General features: G+C 44.9%; 1 protein-coding gene across 1 annotated transcript in view; it reads right to left on the bottom strand.

Moving 5' to 3' along the window:
* Positions 1–26,674, bottom strand: part of cep112 (centrosomal protein 112) — a gene marked incomplete at its 3' end in the record, with an annotated part of 151,957 nt that overhangs the window by 107,663 nt on the left and 17,620 nt on the right. Inside the window, 6 exon segments of the mRNA XM_084174618.1 lie at positions 3,423–3,566; positions 4,442–4,560; positions 5,105–5,204; positions 15,548–15,634; positions 26,240–26,314; positions 26,425–26,472. Coding sequence (XP_084030744.1) covers positions 3,423–3,566; positions 4,442–4,560; positions 5,105–5,204; positions 15,548–15,634; positions 26,240–26,314; positions 26,425–26,472 — 573 coding nt within the window.

Here is a 26,674-nt window from a genome sequence, read left to right as displayed (position 1 = left end):
GTGTGCTGACACTTAACGCCCTGGCAGGGGATGAGACGGAGAGGCTGTGTGTGTGTGTGTGTGTGTGTGTATGTGTGTGTTTGGAGCACTCCCCTAAGCACCAGGTGTTAGCAGCACGTTACATTAACGGCACTGAGCTCCACTAATGGGCTCCTTCAGAGAGACAGACACAAAGTGACAAGTGTGTAGTGACAGGCTACATATTAGCTTCGCTCTTCTGAGTCCTTCATAGATTTAACTAGGATAAAAATGGGTCTTCTTTGAAGTGATAAAAAACAAATTTGGCCCCAAAAATTATTTATCAAAGACAAGTTGCATAACATAATGTAACAGATTCAATATTCAGTGATGGATGACCTACCAATGCCAGTTAAAGAGGTGGTCTCACTTAAACATATTCACACATATTACACACCAGGAGAAGACTTGGAGTGCTTGTATGCTGTGGTCTCCATGCCACCTGTGGTTGTGTGTGATGCAGCTAAAGATGCTGTTATGGTACAGGAACACTGTAGTGGCCTGTCAGGGACGTGTTCTGTTCTCCTTGTCTCCGTTGACGCACACAGACAAGCACACACACACTCACAAAAAGATTTCATTCATATTTCACCTTGTCTTCATTTTGACATACACTCGCAGCTGCTCTACCTGAACTGTTCTAGACACCAGACAAGTTAGAAAAACAATTACAGGTGTCAAAACAGCCTATGTGAAAATGTGTGTGTTACAGTGGCTTGCGAAAGTATTCACCCCCCTTGGCATTTTTCCTATTTTGTTGCCTTATAACCTGGAATTCAAATAGATTTTTTTGGGGGGTTGAATCATTTGATTTACACAACATGCCTACCACTTTGAAGATGCAAAATATTTTTAATTGTGAAACAAACAAGATAAAAGACAGAAAAACAGAAAACTTGAGCGTGCATAACTATTCACCCCCCCCCCAAAGTCAATACTTTGTAGAGCCACCTTTTGCAGCAATTACAGCTGCAAGTCTCTTGGGGTATGTCTCTATAAGCTTGGCACATCTAGCCACTGGGATTTTTGCCTATTCTTCAAGGCTTCAGCTCCTTCAAGTTGGATGGGTTCCGCTGGTGTACAGCAATCTTTAAGTCATACCACAGATTCTCAATTGGATTGAGGTCTGGGCTTTGACTAGGCCATTCCAAGACATTTAAATGTTTCCCCTTAAACCACTTGAGCATTGCTTTAGCAGTATGCTTAGGGTCATTGTCCTGCTGGAAGGTGGACCTCCGTCCCAGTCTCAAATCTCTGGAAGACTGAAACAGGTTTCCCTCAAGAATTTCCCTGTATTTAGCGCCATCCATCATTCCTTCAATTCTGACCAGTTTCCCAGTCCCTGCCGATGAAAAACATCCCCAGAGCATGATGCTGCCGCTGCCATGCTTCACTGTGGGGATGGTGTTCTCGGGGTGATGAGAGGTGTTGGGTTTGTGCCAGACATAACGTTTTCCTTGATGGCCAAAAAGCTCAATTTGAGTCTCATCTGACCAGAGTACCTTCTTCTATTTGTTTGGGGAGTCTCCCACATGGTTTTTGGCGAACACCAAACGTGTTGGCTTTTTTCTGGCCACTCTTCCGTAAAGCCCAGCTCTGTGGAGTGTACGGCTTAAAGACATGGACAGATACTCCAATCTCCACTGTGGAGCTTTGCAGCTCCTTCAGGGTTATCTTTGGTCTCTTCGTTGCCTCTCTGATTAAAGCCCTCCTTGCCTGGTCCGTGAGTTTTGGTGGGCGGCCCTCTCTTGGCAGGTTTGTTGTGGTGCCATATTCTTTCAATTTTTTAATAATGGATTTAATGGTGCTCCGTGGGATGTTCAAAATTTCAGATATTTCTTTATAACCCAACCCTGATCTGTACTTCTCCACAACTTTGTCCCTGACCTGTTTGGAGAGCTCCTTGGTCTTCATGGTGCCGCTTGCTTGGTGGTGCCCCTTGCTTAGTGGTGTTGCAGACTCTGGGGCCTTTCAGAAAAGGTGTATATATACTGAGATCATGTGACAGATCATGTGACACTTAGATTGTACACAGGTGGACTTTATTTAACTAATTATGTGACTTCTGAAGGTAATTGGTTGCACCAGATCTTATTTAGGGGCTTCATAGCAAAGGGTGTGAATACATATGCATGCACCACCTTTCCGTTATTTATTAGGTAGAATTTTTTTAAACAAGTGTTTTATTTTTATTTTTTTTATTTTTTACTTCACCAATTTGGACTATTTTGTGTCCATTACATGAAATCCAAATAAAAATCAGTTTAAATTACAGGTTGTAATGCAACAAAATAGGAAAAACGCCAAGGGGGATGAATACTTTTGCAAGGCACTGTATATATTGAAACTCTCACTCTGTCAGATAGCTTTGATAGACTTCACTTTACCTTCTGGTTTTTGGCAAGCACCAGAAACACTGCACACAGAAACACTGCACACGGTTGCATGATGAAAGACAAACATAATATTTCAGAGGGCTTCGATACTGAGACATCAAATAGAGAGGGGGAGTTCAGAGCTACCTCACCTCAGCTGACATCTCTTATGAAGAGAACAGGGGTGTGTGTGTGTGTGTGTGTGTATGTGCGCCCGTGTGAGTGCATGCATGTGTACCTCTGTGTGGAGGTCAGCCTAAACTAACAGCGGGTAGAGCACCTCATTTCATTTTACATTTACATTTTAGTCATTTAGCAGACGCTCTTTTCCAGAGCGACTTACAGTTAGTGAGTGCATACATTTTCACACTGGCCCCCCGTGGGAAACGAACCCACAATCTTGGCGTTGCAAGCACCATGCTCTACCAACTGAGCTACAGGGGAGAGAGGGCCCTTTCATGTTGCGGGTCCCACCTGGCTATAGACTGTTTAATTATTAAAGAGGGGTCTTACCCGGCCTCACACGGCCCACTTTGATGCTTCTTAAATTCCAGCTTGCTGACAGACTAAGGCCAGGAGCAGCTATCGCTGCACATGGGAGCGTGTGTGTGTGTGTGTGTGTGTGTGTGAGAGAGAGAGAGAGAGAGAGATATAGAAAGAGCGAGAAAGAGAGAGAGAGAAAGTGTATGCATAGGAGTGTACACTTTACCCGTGAAAGCTGCTGAATGCAAATGTCTGTGTGTGTGAGAGAGGGAGATGCAGAAGGAGTATGTGTGTGTGTGTGTGTGTGTGTGTGAGACAGCGAGAGAAAGTGTGTTTGCGTATGTACTGTATGTGTAGGAGTGTACACTTTAATTGTGAAAGCTGCTGAATGCAAATGTCTTAAGAGAAGCTAAATTCATTAAGTACTGTACTGTATCTGACTGGCCCGTTGCTGATCATCCTTACCTAAACCCCGTCCCCTCCTTGGTCCCACATTAGGTCCCTAACACACAGATCAAAATAAACAGCCCCTCCCCCCCCACTCACGGTAATCCGTGTCTGGGCGCTGTACTCGGCCTCCATCTTGGCCAGCCTCTGGTTGGTGTCCTCCAGCAGCTCCTGAATGTTCTCGGTGTGCTTCTTCTGCAGCTCAAACTTCTCCTGCTCCATGCCCGCCACCGCCGCGTGCAGCTGGGGAGAGGATGGGCAACGGACACCACTGCGTCAGTCAGCCTATCACAGCTACTACTTGTGGTACCTCGGCTACCTCCATTGGCCTAGGTGTCCAATCAGTCATTCTACTGTACCAGCTCTGGCCTGTTCTGCGTCTCTCTCTCTCTCTCTGCGTCTCTCTGTCTCTCTCTCTGCGTCTCTCTGCATCTCTCTCTCTCTCTCTCTGGGTCTCTCTCTCTCTATGCGTCTCTCTCTCTCTATGCGTCTCTCTCTCTCTATGCGTCTCTCTCTCTCTATGCGTCTCTCTCTCTCCATGCGTCTCTCTCTCTCTATGCGTCTCTCTCTCTCCATGCGTCTCTCTCTCTCTATGCGTCTCTCTCTCTCTATGCATCTCTCTCTCTCTATGCGTCTCTCTCTGTCTCTCTCTCTCTCTCATTTTCAATAGATATATCAAGTCAACCCTTATTCAGGGGCGAGATACCTTATTTTAAGGGCAGGAGAGTTAATTTTTCTCATTACATCTAAGCAGAGCTTTCCTTATGGATTTCGCTATCATACGTTTAGTCATACGTTTAGTGAACCTGAACAGAAGAGGGGAAATGTAATTGAGATCTCATTGAGCGGCTCAGTTAACTAAAGTTAGAGGGACTGAAAAGACAATTTAGAGAAGACTTACTAACATTATTTTTTCAATAATAAAAACACACTAAATAGAATAAAGAATCTAGAATCTAGAATAAAGATTTCCCAGCTCTACAGTGAGCCTGGCTTGGTTGAGGTCTGCCCAGATTCCGCCCTTTCAAATCCTTCTATAGCAGCCTTCCTCAGGCTCAGGATTGCGTAGGAGCTAGGGCTGGTTGGAAATCCAGTTCAGCCCTTCAACTTTCCTTTACCTTTTTCTCCCACTCGTTTTTCAGGGAGTCGGTGCTCTGATCTGACATCTTCTTCAGCTCACCGATCTGCTTCTCTTTGCTCTCGCAGATGACCTGGGACTCGCGCACCACGCTTTGAACTATGGATGGAAAAACAACACATACACACAGACAGAGAACTCAGTAAGGCCCTGCCTCAGGGCCTACACAAATGTAGACAGAGACACACACATACACACACACACCAATAAACGTTTGTTTCTTTCACACTACTTCAACTAAGTTCTGTGTTCAGCATGCTTTGTTGGCCTCGTCATTGTTGTTTTATATTGTATGTCAGCACTAAGAATATCTCCAATCTCCCATATTGTGTCTGGGTTAAAGCTGAGTATAGAGAACGTCTGCAACTAAATAGCTCTGTGTTGGAAGCGTACTGTACAACATGCACCGTCACTAAAGATGATGTTTATGACAAGTGTGAAATATCAGTGGGTCTCATAAACGTGCTGTTAGAAGGAGCACAGCTGGGTAGCATCGCGCCACACCAGTGGGGTCTCCCCCTGTAACAGTAACACTGCGTTTAAAATGGGATTTTACTCTGAGTGTGCAGAGACACACTGGTGTAAACATCCCCTTGAGTCTGCCTCCAGGCTCGACCCCCACCATGACTCCACAACCTCTGACCTTTCTTCTCCAGCTTGCGCACACTCTCCTCCGATTCCTTCTGCTTGGCTCTGTACATGGTCTTCAGCTCCTCGATCTCGCCATTCTTACGGTCTAAAATCTGAAATGGAAAAGGGACAGGTAAATTCAACCTCTTCAAAAGTGTTGCATGTTGTTTCATAGTGTTGCAAAATGTTGCATAAATATTGTAGTTCCGGATACACCTCATTTTCAGCTCTTCCTTCATTTCTCACCTACTGTTTTTGTTCAGGTGGTTATGATTCAGCCCTTCCTTCATTTCTCATCTACTGGTTTTGTTCAGGTGGTTATGATTCAGCTCTTCCTTCATTTCTCACCTACTGTTTTTGTTCAGGTGGTTATGATTAATCTCTTCCTTCAGTTCTCATCTACTGTTTTTGTTCAGGTGTTTATGCAGACATTCAGGAACTTGCTCATTAGAAATTATGTGCTTCAATATGATTGTAGTGCACTGTGGTTGGTGCAAAATGTGTGTCTTCATACCTTTGCAAGCTAGACTTATTGAAAGTTAACAACTTAAATTAGTAGCAAAGGCCCCATCCAGAACCAACCCTTAGCACTAGACACTTGTTTAGATCTGAAAGGATTGGATAGGTATAAGCAAGATGACAAAATAATCAGCTGGGTGGACACTACCATATCTATCCAATTCTTTCAGATCTACATGAAGTGCCTAGGGGAAGGGGCTAGGGCCCAGAATGGAGCAATATTGTATAATTGCTACACCTGAGTTTGAGTGATTAGGTCACTGATTGCCACCAGCTGTCTCTAATTGAAACCTAGGAGAGTCAAGGTGCCAATATAAGGAGAGAGCAGCACACTCACAGTTAAAGCAGGAAGGTGTTAGCAGGCTGTCTGTCACCACACCATAGTTACTGGGGATTGCTACTGGGCTCTGCAGATGCTCTGACTGCTATGGCTCTTGGACTTGCTTTAAGGTAAGAAACATGGGTTCTCTTCAATTAGTTGTAATGTTGCACTGGCCCTTAACTAATCATTTTGTCTTGCTTTTCAGGGTCTCTTGGCTCTGTTGTCTGCTTTCTGGAGGAAGTAATGTTTTTCTTGCCCAAAGTGGTAAGACATTTTGTTTAAGACTAGCATGACTTTGGTTGGTATTAAAATTCAGCCCTCATGTATTTAAGTTGTATGTACAGGATATTGTCCAATGAAATGTGTGCTTGCATGTTCCTTCTTGACAACTCCCCATCAATGAGTCATAATAACAGTAAAGAATATGAACAAATGAAATGGCTGAGTAGAACAAACATTTAAAGTATAATACAGGAAGGTTATAGTATACTTTTGTAAATATTATCTAACCCTATTTTATTCTTTAGGCTATGGCTATCCATATGAACCTACTTATGGAGGTGTGCTTTCCCCTCGTGGCAGTTCGTCTGGCAAGTATGGTTCTGTCCTTGGGCACGCCAGCTACCAGCCCAGTGAAGAGGGACCATCCACCAGTGTTGTATCTGGTCAGCGTGAACAAGGCCAGCAGTCTGGTGAAGACATGCAGCAGGCTTACTACCCCACCTACTATGTGTCCAACAAGGGGTATGAGCCCAACTGGTTTAGCATTACTCCCTCCCATCCAAGCACTGGCTCTGACAACACCCAGGAGCCAGGCAAAATGTTCTCTCAGCTGAACAACCTCCCTAATGCACAAAGACCAGTGAACCGCAACGCTAAGAATTGGGTGTTAGTCAAGCCTAACCCAGCCACCACATTTCCCCAGTCCAAAGGCAACGAGCAAGTTCCTGGGAAGAAGTCTCCCTCTGTCCCTGAGCAGCCACAACAAGCTCCCAGCAGCCAGAAGCTCCCAAAGATTCCCTCCAGAACCACACCAGTAAAGGGTATTCCACAGTCATGGTGGCACTTGGAGCAGCCAGAACAAGTCCCCAGTGGCATGACACTCCCACAGATCACCAACAGATCCAGTGCTCCTGAGGTAGCAGGACATGTGCAAGGCAGGCCACAGGGGTATTGGGTATGGGTTTCAGCAGATTCCTCCATTACCCTGCCCACTGGCAACCAGCAAAGTAAGGGGATAACGTCCCCCTCTTTCACTGAGCAGCCAGAACAGGCCCCCTGGATCAAGCAGAAAAAACAGGTCCCCGAGATCGCACAGGTCCCCCGGATCAAGCAGAAGAAAATGGTCCCCGAGATCGCACAGGTCCCCTGGATCAAGCAGAAAAAAGTGGTCCCCGAGATCGAGCAGCAAGCACAGGTCCCAGAGCTCAACCAGGTCCCCGAGATCGAGCAGCAAGAACCGGTCCCAGAGATTGAGCAGCAAGCACTGGTCCCCTGGATCAAGCAGAAAGTGGTCGCCAAGATCGCGCAGCAAGCACAGGTCCCCTGGATCAAGCAGAAAAAAGTGGTCCCCTGGATCAAGCAGAAAGTGGTCCCAGAGATCGAGCATCAAGCACCGGTCCCCTGGATCAAGCAGAAAAAAGTGGTCCCCGAGATCGAGCAGCAAGAACAGATCCCAGAGATTGAGCAGCAAGCACTGGTCCCCTGGATCAAGCAGAAAAAAGTGGTCCCCGAGATCGAGCCGCAAGCACAGGTCCCCGAGATCGAGCAGCAAGCACAGGTCCCAGAGCTCAACCAGGTCCCCGAGATCGAGCAGCAAGAACCGGTCCCAGAGATCGAGCAGGTCCCAGAGATTGAGCAGCAAGCACTGGTCCCCTGGATCAAGCAGAAAGTGGTCCCCAAGATCGAGCAGCAAGCACAGGTCCCCTGGATCAAGCAGAAAAAAGTGGTCCCAGAGATCGAGCAGCAAGCACAGGTCCCCTGGATCAAGCAGAAAAAAGTGGTCCCCTGGATCAAGCAGAAAGTGGTCCCCAACATCGAGCAGCAAGCACAGGTCCCCTGGATCAAGCAGAAAAAAGTGGTCCCAGAGATCGAGCAGCAAGCACAGGTCCCCTGGATCAAGCAGAAAAAAGTGGTCCCCAACATCGAGCAGCAAGCACAGGTCCCCTGGATCAAGCAGAAAAAAGTGGTCCCCAACATCGAGCAGCAAGCACAGGTCCCCTGGATCAAGCAGAAAGTGGTCCCCAAGATCGAGCAGCAAGCACAGGTCCCCTGGATCAAGCAGAAAAAAGTGGTCCCAGAGATCGAGCAGCAAGCACAGGTCCCCTGGATCAAGCAGAAAGTGGTCCCCAACATCGAGCAGCAAGCACAGGTCCCCTGGATCAAGCAGAAAAAAGTGGTCCCTGAGATCGCGGAGCCAGGTGACGCAATTAAGCAGACTGTTAGCCCCAATATCTTCCCTGCTCTACCTCCATTCAGCTTTATTTTTCAGAACCATAACAGCTATGAACGAGGCAGAGTGGTCTTATCCAACACCCGCTACTCTCCAGGAGACACAGCTCAGACCTCTGTTAATGTTGTATCCTATGAAGTCAGTAAACCTGTACCGAACAGCCTCTCCTTAGATCCCTAGTGCTGGAGCCAAAGGTGTGACGTCTCCTCTGAGGTAATTTATGGTTCCTTGTCTGGCTGAGACTCTCAAATTGAGATGTTTGGTATCCAATTCGCTTACTTAGTTTCTCAGGAATAACTGACTGGATCGTGACCAAGGCTGAAAAATGCTGGATAGTCTTCACATTAAGCCTTCAGAATGTAATTTGCAGCTTGGCCCGACTGTTATTCCTGCTACTTTGTAATGACCAGATTCCAAATAAAACTTTCAATTGGAATATGTATGCTGTCTATTTCTTCTACTGAAGTTAGTTATTATTGCTGTAGTTATTTTCATGATGTGCTGTTTCTGCTCGACATAAATTAATGTATGTAGAATTTTGGCTATCGACAGTTTGATTATTTCAGGGTGTTGTAGGCTACCTAGGGCCGACTGCTATCTGACAGCTAATAGGGTCCTTAAGAGCTTTATATCTGGCGTGTGTCCGCTGAGGCTGGGAGTCCTCTGCTAACAGGTTCTACAGATTTCTCATCAGCCCATTGTGTGACTGAGCGCAAACTCACTTTTCTGACTCTGCAGATGTACAGTGGGGGGAAAAAAGTATTTAGTCAGCCACTAATTGTGCAAGTTCTCCCACTTAAAAAGATGAGAGAGGCCTATAATTTTCATCATAGGTACACGTCAACTATGACAGACAAAATGAGAGAATCACATTGTAGGATTTTTAATGAATTTGCAAATTATGGTGGAAAATAAGTATTTGGTCAATAACAAACGTTTCTCAATACTTTGTTATACACTTTGTTGGCATGACACAGGTCAAATGTTTTCTGTAAGTCTTCACAAGGTTTTCACACACTGTTGCTGGTATTTTGGCCCATTCCTCCATGCAGATCTCCTCTAGAGCAGTGATGTTTTGGGGCTGTCGCTGGGCAACATGGACTTTCAACTCCCTCCAAAGATTTTCTATGGGGTTGAGCTCTGGAGACTGGCTAGGCCACTCCAGGACCTTAATGCTTCTTACGAAGCCACTCCTTCGTTGCCCGGGCGGTGTGTTTGGGATCATTGTCATGCTGAAAGACCCAGCCACGTTTCATCTTCAATGCCCTTGCTGATGGAAGGAGGTTTTCACTCAATCTTACGATACATGGCCCCATTCTTTCCTTTACACGGATCAGTCGTCCTGGTCCCTTTGCAGAAAAACAGCCCCAAAGCATAATGTTTCCACCCCCATGCTTCACAGTAGGTATGGTGTTCTTTGGATGCAACTCAGCATTCTTTGTCCTCCAAACACGACGAGTTGAGTTGTTACCAAAAAGTTATATTTTGGTTTCATCTGACCATATGACATTCTCCCAATCCTCTTCTGGATCATCCAAATGCACTCTAGCAAACTTCAGACGGGCCTGGACATGTACTGGCTTAAGCAGGGGGACACGTCTGGCACTGCAGTATTTGAGTCCCTGGCGGCGTAGTGTGTTACTGATGGTAGGCTTTGTTACTTTGGTCCCAGCTCTCTGCAGGTCATTCACTAGGTCCCCCCGTGTGGTTCTGGGATTTTTGCTCACCGTTCTTGTGATCATTTTGACCCCACGGGGTGAGATCTTGCGTGGAGCCCCAGATCGAGGGAGATTATCAGTGGTCTTGTATGTCTTCCATTTCCTAATAATTGCTCCCACAGTTGATTTCTTCAAACCAAGCTGCTTACACAACACAATGCCACAGATGTCTTAAGTTTTGAGGGAGCGTGCAATTGGCATGCTGACTGCAGGAATGTCCACCAGAGCTGTAGCCTGTATTAATGGCACCTGTTTGAACTTGTTATCAGTATAAAAGACACCTGTCCACAACCTCAAACAGTCACACTCCAAACTCCACTATGGCCAAGACCAAAGAGCTGTCAAAGGACACCAGAAACAAAATTGTAGACCTGCACCAGGCTGGGAAGACTGCATCTGCAATAGGTAAGCAGCTTGGTTTGAAGAAATCAACTGTGGGAGCAATTATTAGGAAATGGAAGACATACAAGACCACTGATAATCTCCCTCGATCTGGGGCTCCACGCAATTCTATTTTGTTTGTTTTTACTCATGAACTTCCTCTACCCTCAACCTCTCCGATCATTTTCATGATGTCCATCCGGTTTGCTTCTATATGCCATATCTTTCTAACTGTGCTCTTTCACAAAAGCTCTCAACCTATAACCTATATACTTATTATGGACACAGTATGCTTTGCATTAGTTATCTTGTTATTAGTCCCATCCTTCAACTCCATTCAACACCACCCATCTATCTCTTAACACCATCCATATTGGATTTCTATTTGCCATATATTTTTCAACTGTACTGTGATGTTTTACAAAAGTTCTGAACCCTTCTATTCTCATTGTTTCTACAGATTGTAAATTGAAAATAAACATTTTTGCTAAAAGTATTATTATATTATTGATCGATTGACTATGACTTTTCAGATCACCCAGTAGTGCTATCTGCAGGGTTAGCTCCAGGTAAATATTGCAATCCTTTAGCCATTCCTGGACCTGTGTCCAAAAACAAGCTACAAATGGACAGTACCAAAACAAATGATTTAATGATTCTGTCTCTTCGCAGCAAAATCTGCAGAGCTGGGAAGATTGTGTCCCCCATATAAATAACATTATATTGGTAGCAAGAATTTTATATAATAGTTTAAATTGAAAAATTATATGATTTGAATCCGGCGTCGTTTTGCGCATCAGTTCATAAACACTATGCCATGGAATCAGTACGTCAAAAATCTCTTCCCATCTATTTTGCAATCTATATGGGACGGCTGTCAATCCTTTGGTCCTTAAATGAAACTGGTATACTTTTTTATTTATCACAATTTTCTTTAACCAATTATGTTCTTTAACGCAGTGCCGACAGACAAGATAATGGTTTTTATCAATTAGTATATTTGAGTTTAATCACAATATTTGTTGCATTATTTGTTCTGTCGTTTCTGGAGGATTAAATTGAAATTGCAACCAACTTTCTATGGCTTGTTTTAGAAATAGTGATATTTGGGAGATTATTTCCTTTTCAAATAACTTAAAGTGAGAGGTTGTAATCTGAATAAAGGGAAGAAGGCCATTCTTGAACATTGGGTGAGACAATCTTACTAATTTTCTAGAGAACCAGTTCAGATTTAAGTATAACTTTTGTATGACTGAAGCTTTTAGTGATAGGTCTAATGAGTTAATATTTAATAATTTCTGTCCTCCGAATTCATATTCATGATATAAATAGGCCTGTTCAATTTAAATTAAAAAAACTGTTTGCTAGGCGTAGGCAAGACCATAACAAAATAGGTAAACTGGGATAATACTAAAGAGTTAAATCAGGGTGGTTTTTCCACAAATTGACAGGTATTCACCTTTCCATGGTAGCAAGATTTATCTATTTTTGCTAACTTTCTATTAAAATGTATTGGAGTGAGATCATTTCTTTCATTTGGGATATGTATTCCGAGTATATCCACATCACCATCAGACCATTTTATTGGTAAACTACATGGTAATGTAAAAATTGTATTTTTTGTGATCCAATACGTAATATAGTACATTTATCATAATTTGATTGTAATCCAGAGAGGTTAGAAAATGTATCTAGATCCTCTATGAGGCTGTGGAGGGATTCAAGTTGTGGATTTAAAAGAAAACATGAATCATCAGCGTACAATGACACCTTTGTTTTTAAGCCCTGGATTTCTAATCCCTTGATATTATTGTTGGATCTGATTTTAATAGCTAACATTTCGATGGCCATAATAAGGGGGGAAGGACAACCTTGTTTCACTCCTCTTGACAGTTTAAAACTTTCGGAGAAATAGCCATTATTTACTATTTTACACCTAGGGTTACTATACATGATTTTAACCCATTTTATAAAAGAGATTCTCCAAAATTGAAATGCTCCAGGCATTTATATATAAACCCCAGTCGTACTTTATCAAATGCCTTTTCAAAGTCTACTATGAATAGCAGGCCTGGTTTCCCTGATTTTTCATAGTGTTCTATTGTTTCCAGTACTTGCCTTTATTATCTCCAATGTATCGTCCATGTAAAAAACCTGTCTGATTAGAATGAATAATGTCCGACAATACCTTTTTAATTCTATGCGCTATACATTTTGCTAGAATTTTTGCATCACAACACTGAAGTGTAAGGGGCCTCCAATTTGTTTAATGGACTGGATCTTTATATTTTCCACTTGTATCCTGTTTCAGTAATAATGAAATCAGACCATCTTGAGTGTCTGATAATCTACCATTTACATAGATGGATTATCTTGGCAAAGGAGAAATGGTCTCTAACAGGGATGTAAACAAATTTGTGCACAAATTTTGAGAGAAATACGTTTTGTGCATATGGAAAATGTCTGGGATATTTTATTTCAGCTCATGAAACATGGGACCAACACTTTACAGTTTATATTTTTGTTCAGTGTACATATCTACCTGAATGACCTCGTACCCCTGCACATCAACTGGGTAATGATTCCCGTGTATATAGCTACGTTATCATTCCTCATCGTGGATTTATTCCTGGTTATTATTTTTCTATTTATTCCTCGTTATTTTTCTACTATTTCTTTTTTTTCCTCTCTGTGCATTGTTGGGAAGTAAGCATTTCACTGTTAAGTCTACACCTGTTGTTTACGAAGCATGTGACAAATAGCATTTGATTTGATTTAATGAGAGATACACAATACTGCATCAACAGAATTCCCATCCCCAAACACATCTCATAACAGGAGGTGTCTACAGATGAGCCTTGACTGACATCACTGCATCCTCTGACTCCATTGTGTCCCCTTCCAATGCGGACATCAAATAAAATATCACATGCATGAGTGAAACTAAATATTTAAAAAAATGATACCAGTACATTGTTTTAGAAATGGTGAGCGCTGGGCTCTCCATTGTACTGAACTGATAACAGTGTTGTGTCTTGTGTTATGCATAGCAGTACATGCTAGGAGGCAAATCAGTGTTATTCGGAATGATAATATCCTCAGAGCTGCATTAGTATAGGGGACCATGAAAGAGGCTGTTTTAGAACACATGACAGAGAGAGAGAGAGGAGAGAGAGAGAAGGAGAGAGGAGAGAAAGAAAGAACACAAGTTCAGGACTGTGGACCATTTCACAGCGCCGCCTTGTCTTTTGATACGCACGGTGGAGATTTGATCAAAACCTCCTGTAAGAGAGATTATTTCCCCTCCTAAACAGTCCCGGGGACCATCAGAGGGTTATTTGTCCTGGGTTTTGTCTGTTAGAAGTGCACTCTGTGTCTAAGCCTGTCGTGGCCAGAGTGAGTGGGATGGGAGAGATGAAAGGGAAGGGAATGAAGGGGGGCAAAGGAAAGTTCACAGAACATTTAGAGACGTCCAATTTTGAAATGTTCCCATCGGCCTTCCTGAGAGGAGAGAGGAGGGTGTGTTTTGGGCACACATAGAGGGGGCCGTCGTAACGGGGTGTCAGAGATGGGGTCCAGAGGGACTTGGCTGGGAGTGGGAGCTGAGGAAGGACAGCTTTCAGGACGGTAATTGTGGGGCTTTTATAACATCTCTATTGCAGAGAGACTCCAGCCAGCCTGACTGACTGACTAGCATAGACACTAATACTATCCGACCGTCTGGAGGAAGAGGAGCCATTACATTACACACAAAGGCACAGCATACAGCAATCTGAGATAGCATAGCAATCTGAGGATGTACAATATGGGTTGTTATTTGTCAATCATCTCTTTACAGTCTCAATGGAGCTTGATAATCTAGGCTACACAGCATTATGAAAAAAAGTATTTCACTATTGTGGTATTCTGGCCATCTCAGATCCTTAGAGGATTGCTCCTTGGGCAGCACCTTATAGATGGATATATTAAACCCTGTTTGTTCACGCGCTCCAACACTGCCATGTTAAAAAACTAATACAGGTCTGCCTGAGCTAATTATATAGCTATTGTGCGCACGCACACACACACACACACACACACACACACACACACACACTATTGATCCATGGCTATACATACCATCCAACACTCAGGCCTGTTCTCTTGTTATCCTCTCTCATGTCATCTATGAGACAATGACCAGTCTTACCACCATCAGCACCACACTCATCCATAATTCATCTACCTGGTGCTAGTTAAAACTAGCGCAAGCCAGCTTCCCCATGCACCTTTGAATGGGCTTGTTAAAGTCTCTACCCCACCACCACTCCCCTTTGAAGCCATTAGTCAAACGGCTGGGTAAACAGGGACCAAATTGAATCCGACATCGCTCGCAATCTGTACGCAATTAGCGTGATTTCCCTGCAATGACACAGACACTAAAGAGAGAGGGATGGAGAGAGAGAGAGCGGGAGAGGTGGGGAGGGGAGGAGCTGTCACCGTGTCTCCTGTCAGAGACAAAGAGCTAATCGACAGTTTAAACAGAGGGAAAATTGGGCTATTTCTGTTTTATTGAAAGATTCTGTGGCAACAATGAAAACAGACATTTTCCGGACGAAGTTGACAGATCCCAGGTGCTTGATGTAGAGCTGAGTCTATATACCCCTGGTGAAATGACACTAACTGGGTGCTATTCAGACTTCAGAGTCATTTCCACCAAGATTACAAGGAGCTTTGAAGAGGGCCTGAGTAGGATGCTGAAGAGCTATTTGTCTTAGTGGAGGAGCCCAAAGAGGGAGGGAGAAAAGTGTTTGAGCCCAGCCAAAAAGTCATCAGATGTAGTGTCATGGTGGGGGTGGGGAAGTGTGCAGGGAGAATTCCTCGTTATACCTACCTTCTGCACTGTCTCACTTTACTGTGTGTTTGTCCTCCATTATATAAATGCATGGTTTCATGTCTGGGCCATACTATAACCTCCCTACAGATTATATTATGGCTGTATGTGTGAATTTCTCTAAAATATCAAATAATCAAACGAATTCAATCATTCAATTAATTCATTGATAAATCAATCAGCGCTTTGACCTTCTGCACGTCTGCGTCGTGCTTCTGCTGCATCTTCAGTTTCTCCTCCTGGTGCTTGGCCTCCAGGACTTTAGTCTTCATCTCAGCCTGCTCGGAAACACACAGGACCATGACAGACAGGGGAGTCAATACACATATCATCCAAACACAGCACAGGAGATGGACAAAATAGCAATGGCAATGTCCGCTGACCCTGTTTTTACTAAATAGGCCAACTAATGGCAAGTTGTGGCATTACAGATATTTATTGTTGATGGTGCATAGAGCGGCAGCGGTGTCAATGAATCAAGCTTCATTAACATTTCAAAACATATTTATCTACAAACAAGACTTCAAATGTGTGTAGGAGGGATGTACCAGACACGACAGTGTGCGTGTGTGATAATACTGAAATACAGTATTAGTCAGTGACAGAGACAGGCTTGGCCAGAGAGAACAATGCATAGGCTACAATTATCCACTGACACGGTCGGCTCCTTTCATTTCAGCTCAATATACAGTGGCTCAACAGTTAAACCGTCTGAATCTGCATGTCAAGACAGAGCTCCCAGAGCCATTCATTCACTCCCACATACACACACACAATGCCACAGGAAAATAATACACACTTTGTTAATACGCCGGAAGTGTACACACACACACACATAGTAATTCAAAATATTTCTCCTCACACACTCAAACCAGGTAGACACATCAACACCCACGCACACTTTCAGATACCGCTTGCTTTTACAGAGTGGGTTTAATACTAAACGCCAACCACAGACCTTCTCAGTGACTACCTAACACAGCTCCTCCTGTCATATCTCCCTCTCATCAGCCCTGCCAGAGGTTATATTACTTTGTGGCTTCAGGTTTCCTGAGTATTTACCAGGAAATACTGGAGGACGCAGGCCTTTCATCTGGCTAATGAGACACTCTCACCAACACGTGGCGAGACTGATAGGAGAGGCCACACTGTCCCGTGGCTAGCCCTGTTTGGCCGTCTTCCCCTACTTCTTTGAACTGCCGCTGACGGTTGTTGTGTTGTTGGCTCACAGTGTCTAGTGGTCTACCTTATCTGATTGCCACTGGGTGAGGAGAGGAGAGAAGGCCTCCTCAGGGCATGACATGTGCCCCTGATCTGTTGTGCCACTGTAAAACTGTCTGGCCTCAGGACTTGGCAGCTCTGGGGCCAACAGTCACCCAGTCAGTGGAAAAAAGAGCTTGCTAACGTTGTCAACACAAACGGGATTTAGACAGGATGAGTCCGTATTGCTTTGTGACTAATGTACTTACTCACAGGTTTTAGTCACTGGAAGGTTTGATACATTGCTCAACTCTGGGGCTCAGTGACAAATACACTGCTAAAAAAAATTAAGGGAACACTAAAATAACACATCCTAGATCTGAATGAATGAAATAATCTTATTAAATACTTTTTTCTTTACATAGTTGAATGTGCTGACAACAAAATCACACAAAAATTATCAATGGAAATCAAATGTATCAACCCATGGAGGTCTGGATTTGGAGTCACCCTCAAAATTAAAGTGGAAAACCACACTACAGGCTGATCCAACTTTGATGTAATGTCCTTAAAACAAGTCAAAATGAGGCTCAGTAGTGTGTGTGTGGCCTCCACGTGCCTGTATGACCTCCCTACAACGCCTGGGCATGCTCCTGATGAGGTGGCGGATGGTCTCCTGAGGGATCTCCTCCCAGACCTGGACTAAAGCATCCGCCAACTCCTGGACAGTCTGTGGTGCAACGTGGCGTTGGTGGATGGAGCGAGACATGATGTCCCAGATGTGCTAAATTGGATTCAGGTCTGGGGAGCGGGCGGGCCAGTCCATAGCATCAATGCCTTCCTCTTGCAGGAACTGCTGACACACTCCAGCCACATGAGGTCTAGCATTGTCTTGCATTAGGAGGAACCCAGGGCCAACCGCACCAGCATATGGTCTCACAAGGGGTCTGAGGATCTCATCTCGGTACCTAATGGCAGTCAGGCTACCTCTGGCGAGCACATGGAGGGCTGTGCGGCCCCCCAAAGAAATGCCACCCCACACCATGACTGACCCACCGCCAAACCGGTCATGCTGGAGGATGTTGCAGGCAGCAGAACGTTCTCCACGGCGTCTCCAGACTCTGTCACGTCTGTCACGTGCTCAGTGTGAACCTGCTTTCATCTGTGAAGAGCACAGGGCGCCAGTGGCGAATTTGCCAATCTTGGTGTTCTCTGGCAAATGCCAAACGTCCTGCACGGTGTTGGGCTGTAAGCACAACCCCCACCTGTGGACGTCGGGCCCTCATCCCACCCTCATCGAGTCTGTTTCTGACCGTTTGAGCAGACACATGCACATTTGTGACCTGCTGAAGGTCATTTTGCAGGGCTCTGGCAGTGCTCCTCGTGCTCCTCCTTGCACAAAGGCGGAGGTAGCGGTCCTGCTGCTGGGTTGTTGCCCTCCTACGGCCTCCTCCACGTCTCCTGATGTACTGGCCTGTCTCCTGGTAGCGCCTCCATGCTCTGGACACTACGCTGACAGACACAGCAAACCTTCTTGCCACAGCTCGCATTGATGTGCCATCCTGGATCAGCTGCACTACCTGAGCCACTTGTGTGGGTTGTAGACTCCGTCTCATGCTACCACTAGAGTGAAAGCACCGCCAGCATTCAAAAGTGACCAAAACATCAGCCAGGAAGCATAGGAACTGAGAAGTGGTCTGTGGTCACCATTTATTGGGGGTGTCTTGCTAATTGCCTATAATTTCCACCTGTTGTCTATTCCATTTGCACAACAGCATGTGAAATTTAGTGTCAATCAGTGTTGCTTCCTAAGTGGACAGTTTGATTTCACAGAAGTGTGATTGACTTGGAGTTACATTGTGTTGTTTAAGTGTTCCCTTAATTTTTTTGAGCAGTGTACATCCTTCCAAGTTGGAAAATGCCTTTTGGGCAGTCATGCTTAAGTCCCCTATTGTATTGACATTTGACAAACTAGCCAATACCTGCCCATTCATTCTCACAACAATGCTAATGTTTGCTTTCGAGCAACAAGGATATGTATCGTACTCATTCCCAGGGTCTTCTACATTCAAACTAGATGATTCCTATTGTAAACTACTGCTGCCATTATCCCACAACTTCAACTAAATCTGCTAGACTTATCCTCCTTCAATGGTGCCATGTGAAGTTCTCTCTCCCTTTTCTCTCTCAGTTTCTCTTTCTTTTCTATTGAATTACCACCATTTTCTTGTGCAATCTCCAAGACCACAGGAGACTTGTTGGAGGAAAGATTAGGCTGATTGAAGTGAGGGAGTCAAGAAGATTTTCCAGCGGCGCTCCAAACACGTGGGTGTCACTTTCTCATCACCTCTTCAAATGGGCTTTCTAGAAAGTTTGTCAAACTACATCAGAACGTTCGAAAAATGGTTTATAGAGGAAATAGAAGGGAGGGAAGAAGGGAGGGAGAGAGGAGGAAGGATAGAGGAGGAGGGAGAGAGGAGGAGGGAGAGAGGAGGAAGGAGAGAGGAGGAGGGAGAGAGGAGGAAGGAGAGAGGAGGAAGGAGAGAGGAGGGAGAGAGGAGGAGGGAGAGAGGAGGATGGAGAGAGGAGGATGGAGGATGGAGAGAGGAGGGGGGAGAGAGAAGGAAGGAGAGAGGAGGAAGGAGAGAGGTGGAGGGAGAGAGGAGGAGGGAGAGAGGAGGAGGGAGAGAGGAGGAAGGAGAGAGGAGGAAGGAGAGAGGAGGGAGAGAGGAGGAGGGAGAGAGGAGGAGGGAGAGAGGAGGAAGGAGAGAGGAGGAGGGAGAGAGGAAGAAGGAGAGAGGAGGAGGGAGAGAGGAGGAAGGAGAGAGGAGGAAGGAGAGTGGAGGAGGGAGAGGAGGAGGGAGAAAGGAGGAAGGAGAGAGGAGGAAGGAGAGAGGAGGAGGGAGAGAGAAGGAGAGAGAGAGGAGGAAGGAGAGAGGAGGAGGGAGAGAGGAGGAGGGAGAGAGGAGGAAGGAGAGAGGAGGAGGGAGAGAGGAAGAGGGAGAGAGGAGGAGGAGGGAGAGAGGAGGAGGGAAACGCACACACCTCCAGGTTTCTGAGACGCCTTCAAAATCAGGCATCTGTGTGTGACACACGCTTTTCTTCAGCAAAGTTGTTTCCCTCTTAGATGCCAGGTTTGACACCAAGCTCAGGAGAGGAGAGGAGATGAGGGAAGGAAGGAGGGAGGGAGGAGAGAGAAGGTAAAGGGTGAAGATGGGTTGAGAAAGGAAAGGATAAAGAAGGAGGAGGGAAACTGAGAGAAAAAGAGAAACAGACAGAAGCAGCTGCTCTCACTTTTCTTTTCTCAGAAGCGACACTGGGTCGAGCATTTTTTCCCCTTGGGGAACGCGCTCACAAAATGTCTGCTAACTGCTGGGCCCACAAAGCACGGTTGTGTTTGTGTATCTTGCTCTGCAGCAGAACTACAATGCCCTGATAGAGCTTTCATCTTCTATAAACACAGATGTTAGAGAATATTCCCTCTGCAGTGCCCTGCTTGCTATCTACTGAACACCATTAACAACATGCCATTTCGCCACTGGGAGGAGAAGCTAATTTATCTTATCATGATAATGGTACTTTGAGGTAAAATGCAAAACACTCCAACCAACAAAGTTTTCAAACGGAAAGACTTTTGAATGTCACTTGATGTCATGGTAATATTGGGCTTCAGTGGAGACAAAAGACGGAACATCCGTCTTCCTAAAACAATTCACTACTACTATTCAACATTGTAGTCCCTTTAAGGACATAAAGTGCATAACTGTAACAAAAACAATACACATTCAATCTAAGAAATACCCGATATCTGAGTACCATACGCCTGCCTTTAGATTGTCGGCCATTTTACAGTAAAAGCCACTACATAGAGAGCTCCCTTTTGAACTCCACAAGGCCCAGTGTTGTCCTTTAACCACAATCATAAAATCAGATAAGAGGGGCTAGTTGTCTGAATCAAAGACAGAGCAGAGAGGCCGTCACATAGGATCCATGCATGGAAGCAGTTGCATCATTATGCCTTTGGAAAGCATGGGCAGATTGGAAACTGAACCTCAGCTCCAGACCCCTTTGCCCGAGCTGCAGCCATTAGAGGAAGAATCACACAGAGCCCTGTGATGGTGCTTGTGAGGAGAACCCCAGGAGTACCAGGGGAAAATGTAGTCTCTCTCTCTCTTTATTTTTGCATGCATCAGCCCATCTGCATGTGCCAAAGCAATCACATCACGTAGGTCTAATCCTAACCCTATGGATGGGACTGGCTGAATGGTCTTTGATCATTTAACTGAATATACCACGGACCCATCCGATAGCACCTATGGTGTGAGCACAGCACAGTAAGGGTGTGTGTACAGGGGATTACAAGGACTAGATTTGTAACCTCAACCATGGGTGAAAATACATGACCATATGAGACCAAAGTGACTCAACTTCATGGTGGCCAACGTCTGCTCCAGCTGCCACGTTACCACACACTTACTCAACTTATCAATGAAGTCAGTAGCTTAACTGGTACAGTCAGCGATCTTATCAATGAAGTCAGTAGCTTAACTGGTACAGTCAGTGATCTTTCAAACTTATCAATGAAGTTAGTAGCTTAACTGGTACAGTCAGCGATCTTATCAACGTATCAATGAAGTCAGTAGCTTAACTGGTACAGTCAGTGATCTTTCGAACTTATCAATGAAGTCAGTAGCTTAACTGGTACAGTCAGCGATCTTATCAATTTATCAATGAAGTCAGTAGCTTAACTGGTACAGTCAGCAATCTTATCAACTTATCAATGAAGTCAGTAGCTTAACTGTTACAGTCAGCATTCTTATCAATGAAGTCAGTAGCTTAACTGATACAGTCAGCGTTCTTATCAACTTATCAATGAAGTCAGTAGCTTAACTGGTACAGTCAGTGTTCTTATCAATGAAGTTAGTAGCTTAACTGGTACAGTCAGCAATCTTATCAACGTATCAATGAAGTCAGTAGCTTAACTGGTACAGTCAGCAATCTTTTCAACTTATCAATGAAGTTAGTAGCTTAACTGGTACAGTCAGCGATCTTATCAACTTATCAATGAAGTCAGTAGCTTGTCTGGTACAGTCAGCGATCTTATCAACTTATCAATGAAGTCAGTAGCTTAACTGGTACAGTCAGTGTTCTTATCAATGAAGTTAGTAGCTTAACTGGTACAGTCAGCAATCTTTTCAACTTATCAATGAAGTCAGTAGCTTAACTGGTACAGTCAGCGATCTTATCAACTTATCAATGAAGTCAGTAGCTTATCTGGTACAGTCAGCGATCTTATCAACTTATCAATGAAGTCAGTAGCTTAACTGTTACAGTCAGCGTTCTTATCAATGAAGTTAGTAGCTTAACTGGTACAGTCAGCAATCTTTTCAACTTATCAATGAAGTTAGTAGCTTAACTGGTACAGTCAGCGATCTTATCAACTTATCAATGAAGTCAGTAGCTTATCTGGTACAGTCAGCGATCTTATCAACTTATCAATGAAGTCAGTAGCTTAACTGTTACAGTCAGCGTTCTTATCAATGAAGTCAGTAGCTTAACTGGTACAGTCAGCGTTCTTATAAACTTATCAATGAAGTCAGTAGCTTAACTGGTACAGTCAGCGATTTTATCAATTTATCAATGAAGTCAGTAGCTGAACTGGTACAGTCAGCGATCCTATACACTTATCAATGAAGTCTGTAGCTTAACTGGGGATGTGCTTGGTGTGAGAGCCCAAAGTTCTTTAATATCTTTAATATAGTTAATCTGTCGGGGTTTAGCAACATGTGGCGAGGACCAGACCCAGCTGCAGGTCATTTCCCAGTAGGCGTCATTTCCTGCCGGTGGTCATACGAGCCACGCCATGGCGGGCAAGGCCTGCGTACGGGGCTTAATGTGGAACCGCTGGAGATGATAAGATTCAGGTGGTGAGGATCGAGTCGGAGTGAGTCACTGAGACACTTCTGAGGAGGGGTCGTGTGTGCGTGTGTGTGTGTGTGGTCACAACTCCACCCTGCTGGGCTTGGACAACTCCTTTTTATTGTCAACTGTGACTCAAAAGTCACTAAATAGAAAGAAGACATTTTGAGTGTCACAGATTCCGAAGAAACACAGACCTCCAATATCCATTTATAAACCACTGTGGTGTTTAGGCTCCTACATTCTATGGGGAGATTTTCCGGTAAACAGAAAGGTGGCATTTGAATACATTTCTGTTAAAAATAGGCTTAATCATGGAAAAGCAACAAGTTTCACCATGAACAAAAGCCTGGGGGTTAGACCTGAGTCATATTCATTAGGCACCAAATGGAGAGAAATAAACTGCCTGAAACTGGGAGGGACTACCTGAACTTAAGAAATGCTAGTTTTCACTTTTCGTTGCAAAACTTTTAGCTACTCTGTTCTCTAATGAATACGACCCTATTAGTTGTCAGACCTGTGATATAAACCTGTTGCTCTAGTAGACTCCATGCCCAAGGTTAAACCATACAGAACCCATCCGAGGCGACGAGGGGTAAGAACACAGATGGTCTGACTGAAAACAAGACCATAAAACAACCACTGTGAAACCAGATAAGCCCATCTACAAAAGCCATTCAGGTCTGTTGGCAGGAGTTTCTCTGTTCCCTTCGTGGGGTTGGAGGTAAGAGCTGCAGGAAAAACCGAGTTTCACCTCGCCCCACACACCCACACACTAATACATGTACACACACAGACACACACACACATTCCCAGCCCAGACAGTAAAATCCCAGTTCAACACCATTTCCTCTCTTGAAAGTCAAGTGCTTCTGAGCGCCTTTTAACTGGGACCCGTATCGCCACGCTGGGTAGTGATCTGGCCTCTATAAAACTACTGAGAGGGCTGGCCAGCTCTCCTCCTTGGCTTCTCAACACACAGCCTGGGACTGACAGCTGACTGCTATCAACCTCCTACACACAGACACACACACTACCGTAAACACACACACACTAATACAAGCACACTAATACAAGCATGGAATAAAATTCCAAGCATTAGTTCCCATTTTCAGGCTCAAAGGCCCTGCTCTCTTTCACCTCATGATTCTCACCAAACAGCGCTGAGGCTGACTGTGACACTTGGTGCCTGACTGAGCTGAAAATGTAATAACACACAAAGTCATGTGAACATGTGAGTCTCCGCTCCTCCAGTCAGAATGGATATAACCACATTAGTCTCCACTCCTCCAGTCAGAATGGATATAACCACATTAGGAGGGCTGATGAGCATTGTCGGTGGTGCCCCTATGAACCAATCTCTCTCTCCCTCTTTTCCTCTCCCTCCCTCCCCCCTCTCTCTCTTCCGCTCTATCCCTCCCCCCGGCTCCCTCTCCCTCGCTCTCACCCTCTCTGTCCCCCTCCATCCCTCTCCCTTCTTGCCCAGCTCACTGAAGTTGATCTAATTGAGTACAGCATTTCTCCAGGGGGACATAAAAAGCCATGGCGATTAGAGTCAAGTCATGCTCAGTTTTATATTTAACAGTGTGAGTAAAGGCAGGTGGGGGGGACTTCAAAGCGTGCTTTCAGAATTGGATTTTCAGCTTAAATCCACATAAGGAAAAACTGTCATCACTGGTCAGGTTTTTTTTCTCTCTTAAAAAGGGGCATTCGGAATCGTCCCTTTTGGAACAACACAAACTCAACACAAAGCGCGGCCCAGAACACAATTTTTTGGCATAAGGAGGTTAAACTCTTTACCAGAATGACGCTATGTTAAGTTTGCTTTGAATGGGACTCAACTTGTGGTTCACAGTTTTGGGTTAATGTTATGATCTTGAATTATTTTACTCCTTCGAATTTAGATCCACAAATTCTCACTCTATCATCCCGTTGACATGGACTAGGAGATTGGTCAGGCCTACCTCCATCACTATGGATAAAGGCTACAATTGGTTGTGTACTGTTCTTTAATAACGTCAAATCGAATCAAATTTGATTTGTCACGTGCCGAATACAACAGGTATAGACCTTACTTACAAGCCCTTATCTAACAATGCAGAGTTTAATGCGCACTACCATCTGCAGCGCCTTGCGGTTGGATGCAGAGCAGTTGCCATACCAAGCGGTGATGCAACCAGTCAGGATGTTCTCAATGGTGCAGCTGTATAATTTGTTGAGGATCTGAAGACCCATGCCAAATCTTTTCAGTCTCCTGAGAGGGAATAGGCGTTGTCGTGCCCTCTTCACGACTGTCTTGGTGCGTTTGGACCATGATAGTTTGTTAGTGAGAGGACTTAGTGCCTGCAAGGAACTTGAATCTCTCGACCCGCTCCACTACAATCAGCTCCTTTGTCTTGCTCACGTTGAGGGTGAGGTTGTTGTCCTGTCACAACACTGTCAGGTCTCTGACCTCCTCCCTATAGGCTGTCTCATCGTTGTCGGTGATCAGGCCTACCACAATTGTGTCATCGGCAAACTTAATGATGGTGTTGGAGTCGTGCTTGGCCACGCAGTCGTGGGTGAAGAGGGAGTACAGGAGGGGACTAATCACACACCCCTGAGGGGCCCCGTGTTGAGGATCAGCAAAGCAGATGTGTTGTTGCCTGCCCTTACCACCTGGAGGCGGCCCGTCAGGAAGTCCAGGATCCAGTTGCAAAGGGAGGTGTTTAGTCCGAGGGTCCTTAGCTTAGCGATGAGCTTTGATGGCACTATAGTGTTGAACGCTGAGCTGTAGTCAACAAACAGCATTCTCACGTAGGTGAGCGTGATCACACTCGTCCGGAACAGCTGGTGCTCTCATGCATGCTTCAGTGTTGCTTGCCTCGAAGCGAGCATGGAAGGCATTTAGCTCATCTGGTTGGTTCGCGTTACTGGGCATCTTGTGGCTGGGTATCCCTTTATAATCCGTAATAGTTTGCAAGCCCTGCTACATCCGACGAGCATCAGAGCGGGTGTAGTAGGATTCAATCTTAGTCCTGTACTGACGCTTAGCCTGTTTGATGGTTCGTCGGAGGGCATGGCGGGATTTCTTATAAGCGTCCGGATTAGTGTCCCACTCCTTGAAAGCAGCACCTCTAGCCTTTAGCTCAGTGCGGATGTTGCCTGTAATTCATGGCTTCTGATTGGGATATGTACGTATGGTCACTGTGGGGACGACGTCGTCGATGCACTTATTGATGAAGCCGGTGACTGATGTGGTATACTCCTCAATGTCATCGGATGAATCGAGGAACATATTCCAGTCTGTGCTAGCAAAACATTCCTATATCTTAGCATCTGCATCATCTGACCACTTACGTATTGAGCGAGTACTTCCTGCTTTGTACGTGTCTCTGTGTGTGGAGTAAAGGTGGTCTAGTCTTTTTTCCCTCTGGTTGCACATGTGACATGCTGGTAGAAATGAGGTCAAATAGATTTAAGTTTTCCTGCATTAAAGTCCCCAGACACTAAGAGCGCCGCTTCTGGGTGAGCATTCTCTTATTTGCTTATGGCCTTATACAGCTCGTTGAGTGCGGTCTTAGTGCCTGCATCGGTTTGTGGTGGTAAATAGACAGCTACGAAAAATATAGATGAAAACTCTCTTGGTAAATAGTGTGGTCTACAGCTTATCATGAGGTACTCTACCTCAGTATTGATTGAGGTACTCAACCAGTATTGCTTGCTGGAATGGTTGATGATTATTGGATGGTTGTCTATAGTTAGCTGGGTGTTCTAGTGCCCACCTCTTTCTCCTGTCTTGCAACTGGGGTCTGCTCATCAGTCACAGTGCTATTCTTCAGGCTGGATTTGAGGAATATCTACAGTATGGAAATAAAAGAGTGGGTAAGAAAGAGACGGGGGGAAAAAGGTAACACTTGTCTAATGGAACCTGCCCTCAACACACATGGGAACCCTCCCTTACACTTACCGGAGACAGGGGGATAGGGTTCTCTCTCAAATACCTGGGGTTCTCAATCTGCAAGAGAATAAGAAAAAGAAAGAAACAGAACAAAAAGCCCTTTACTTATTTTCTATCTCCTCTTCTCTTCTCTTGACAAGCCTCCATCACAAACACATGTATATATACACACAGAGACACAGACACACACAGCCCTCCCCGACCTCCGCCCTCGGTTTGGCATAAACAATACAAGACTTCAAACTTCAAAGGCCGGCAC

The sequence above is a fragment of the Coregonus lavaretus genome, assembly GCF_964263955.1.
Source record: "Coregonus lavaretus genome assembly, chromosome: 2".
Taxonomy (NCBI): Eukaryota; Metazoa; Chordata; class Actinopteri; order Salmoniformes; family Salmonidae; genus Coregonus; species Coregonus lavaretus.
The sequence above is the reverse complement of the archived record's forward strand: the minus strand, read 5'-3'. Positions and strand labels throughout refer to the sequence as shown.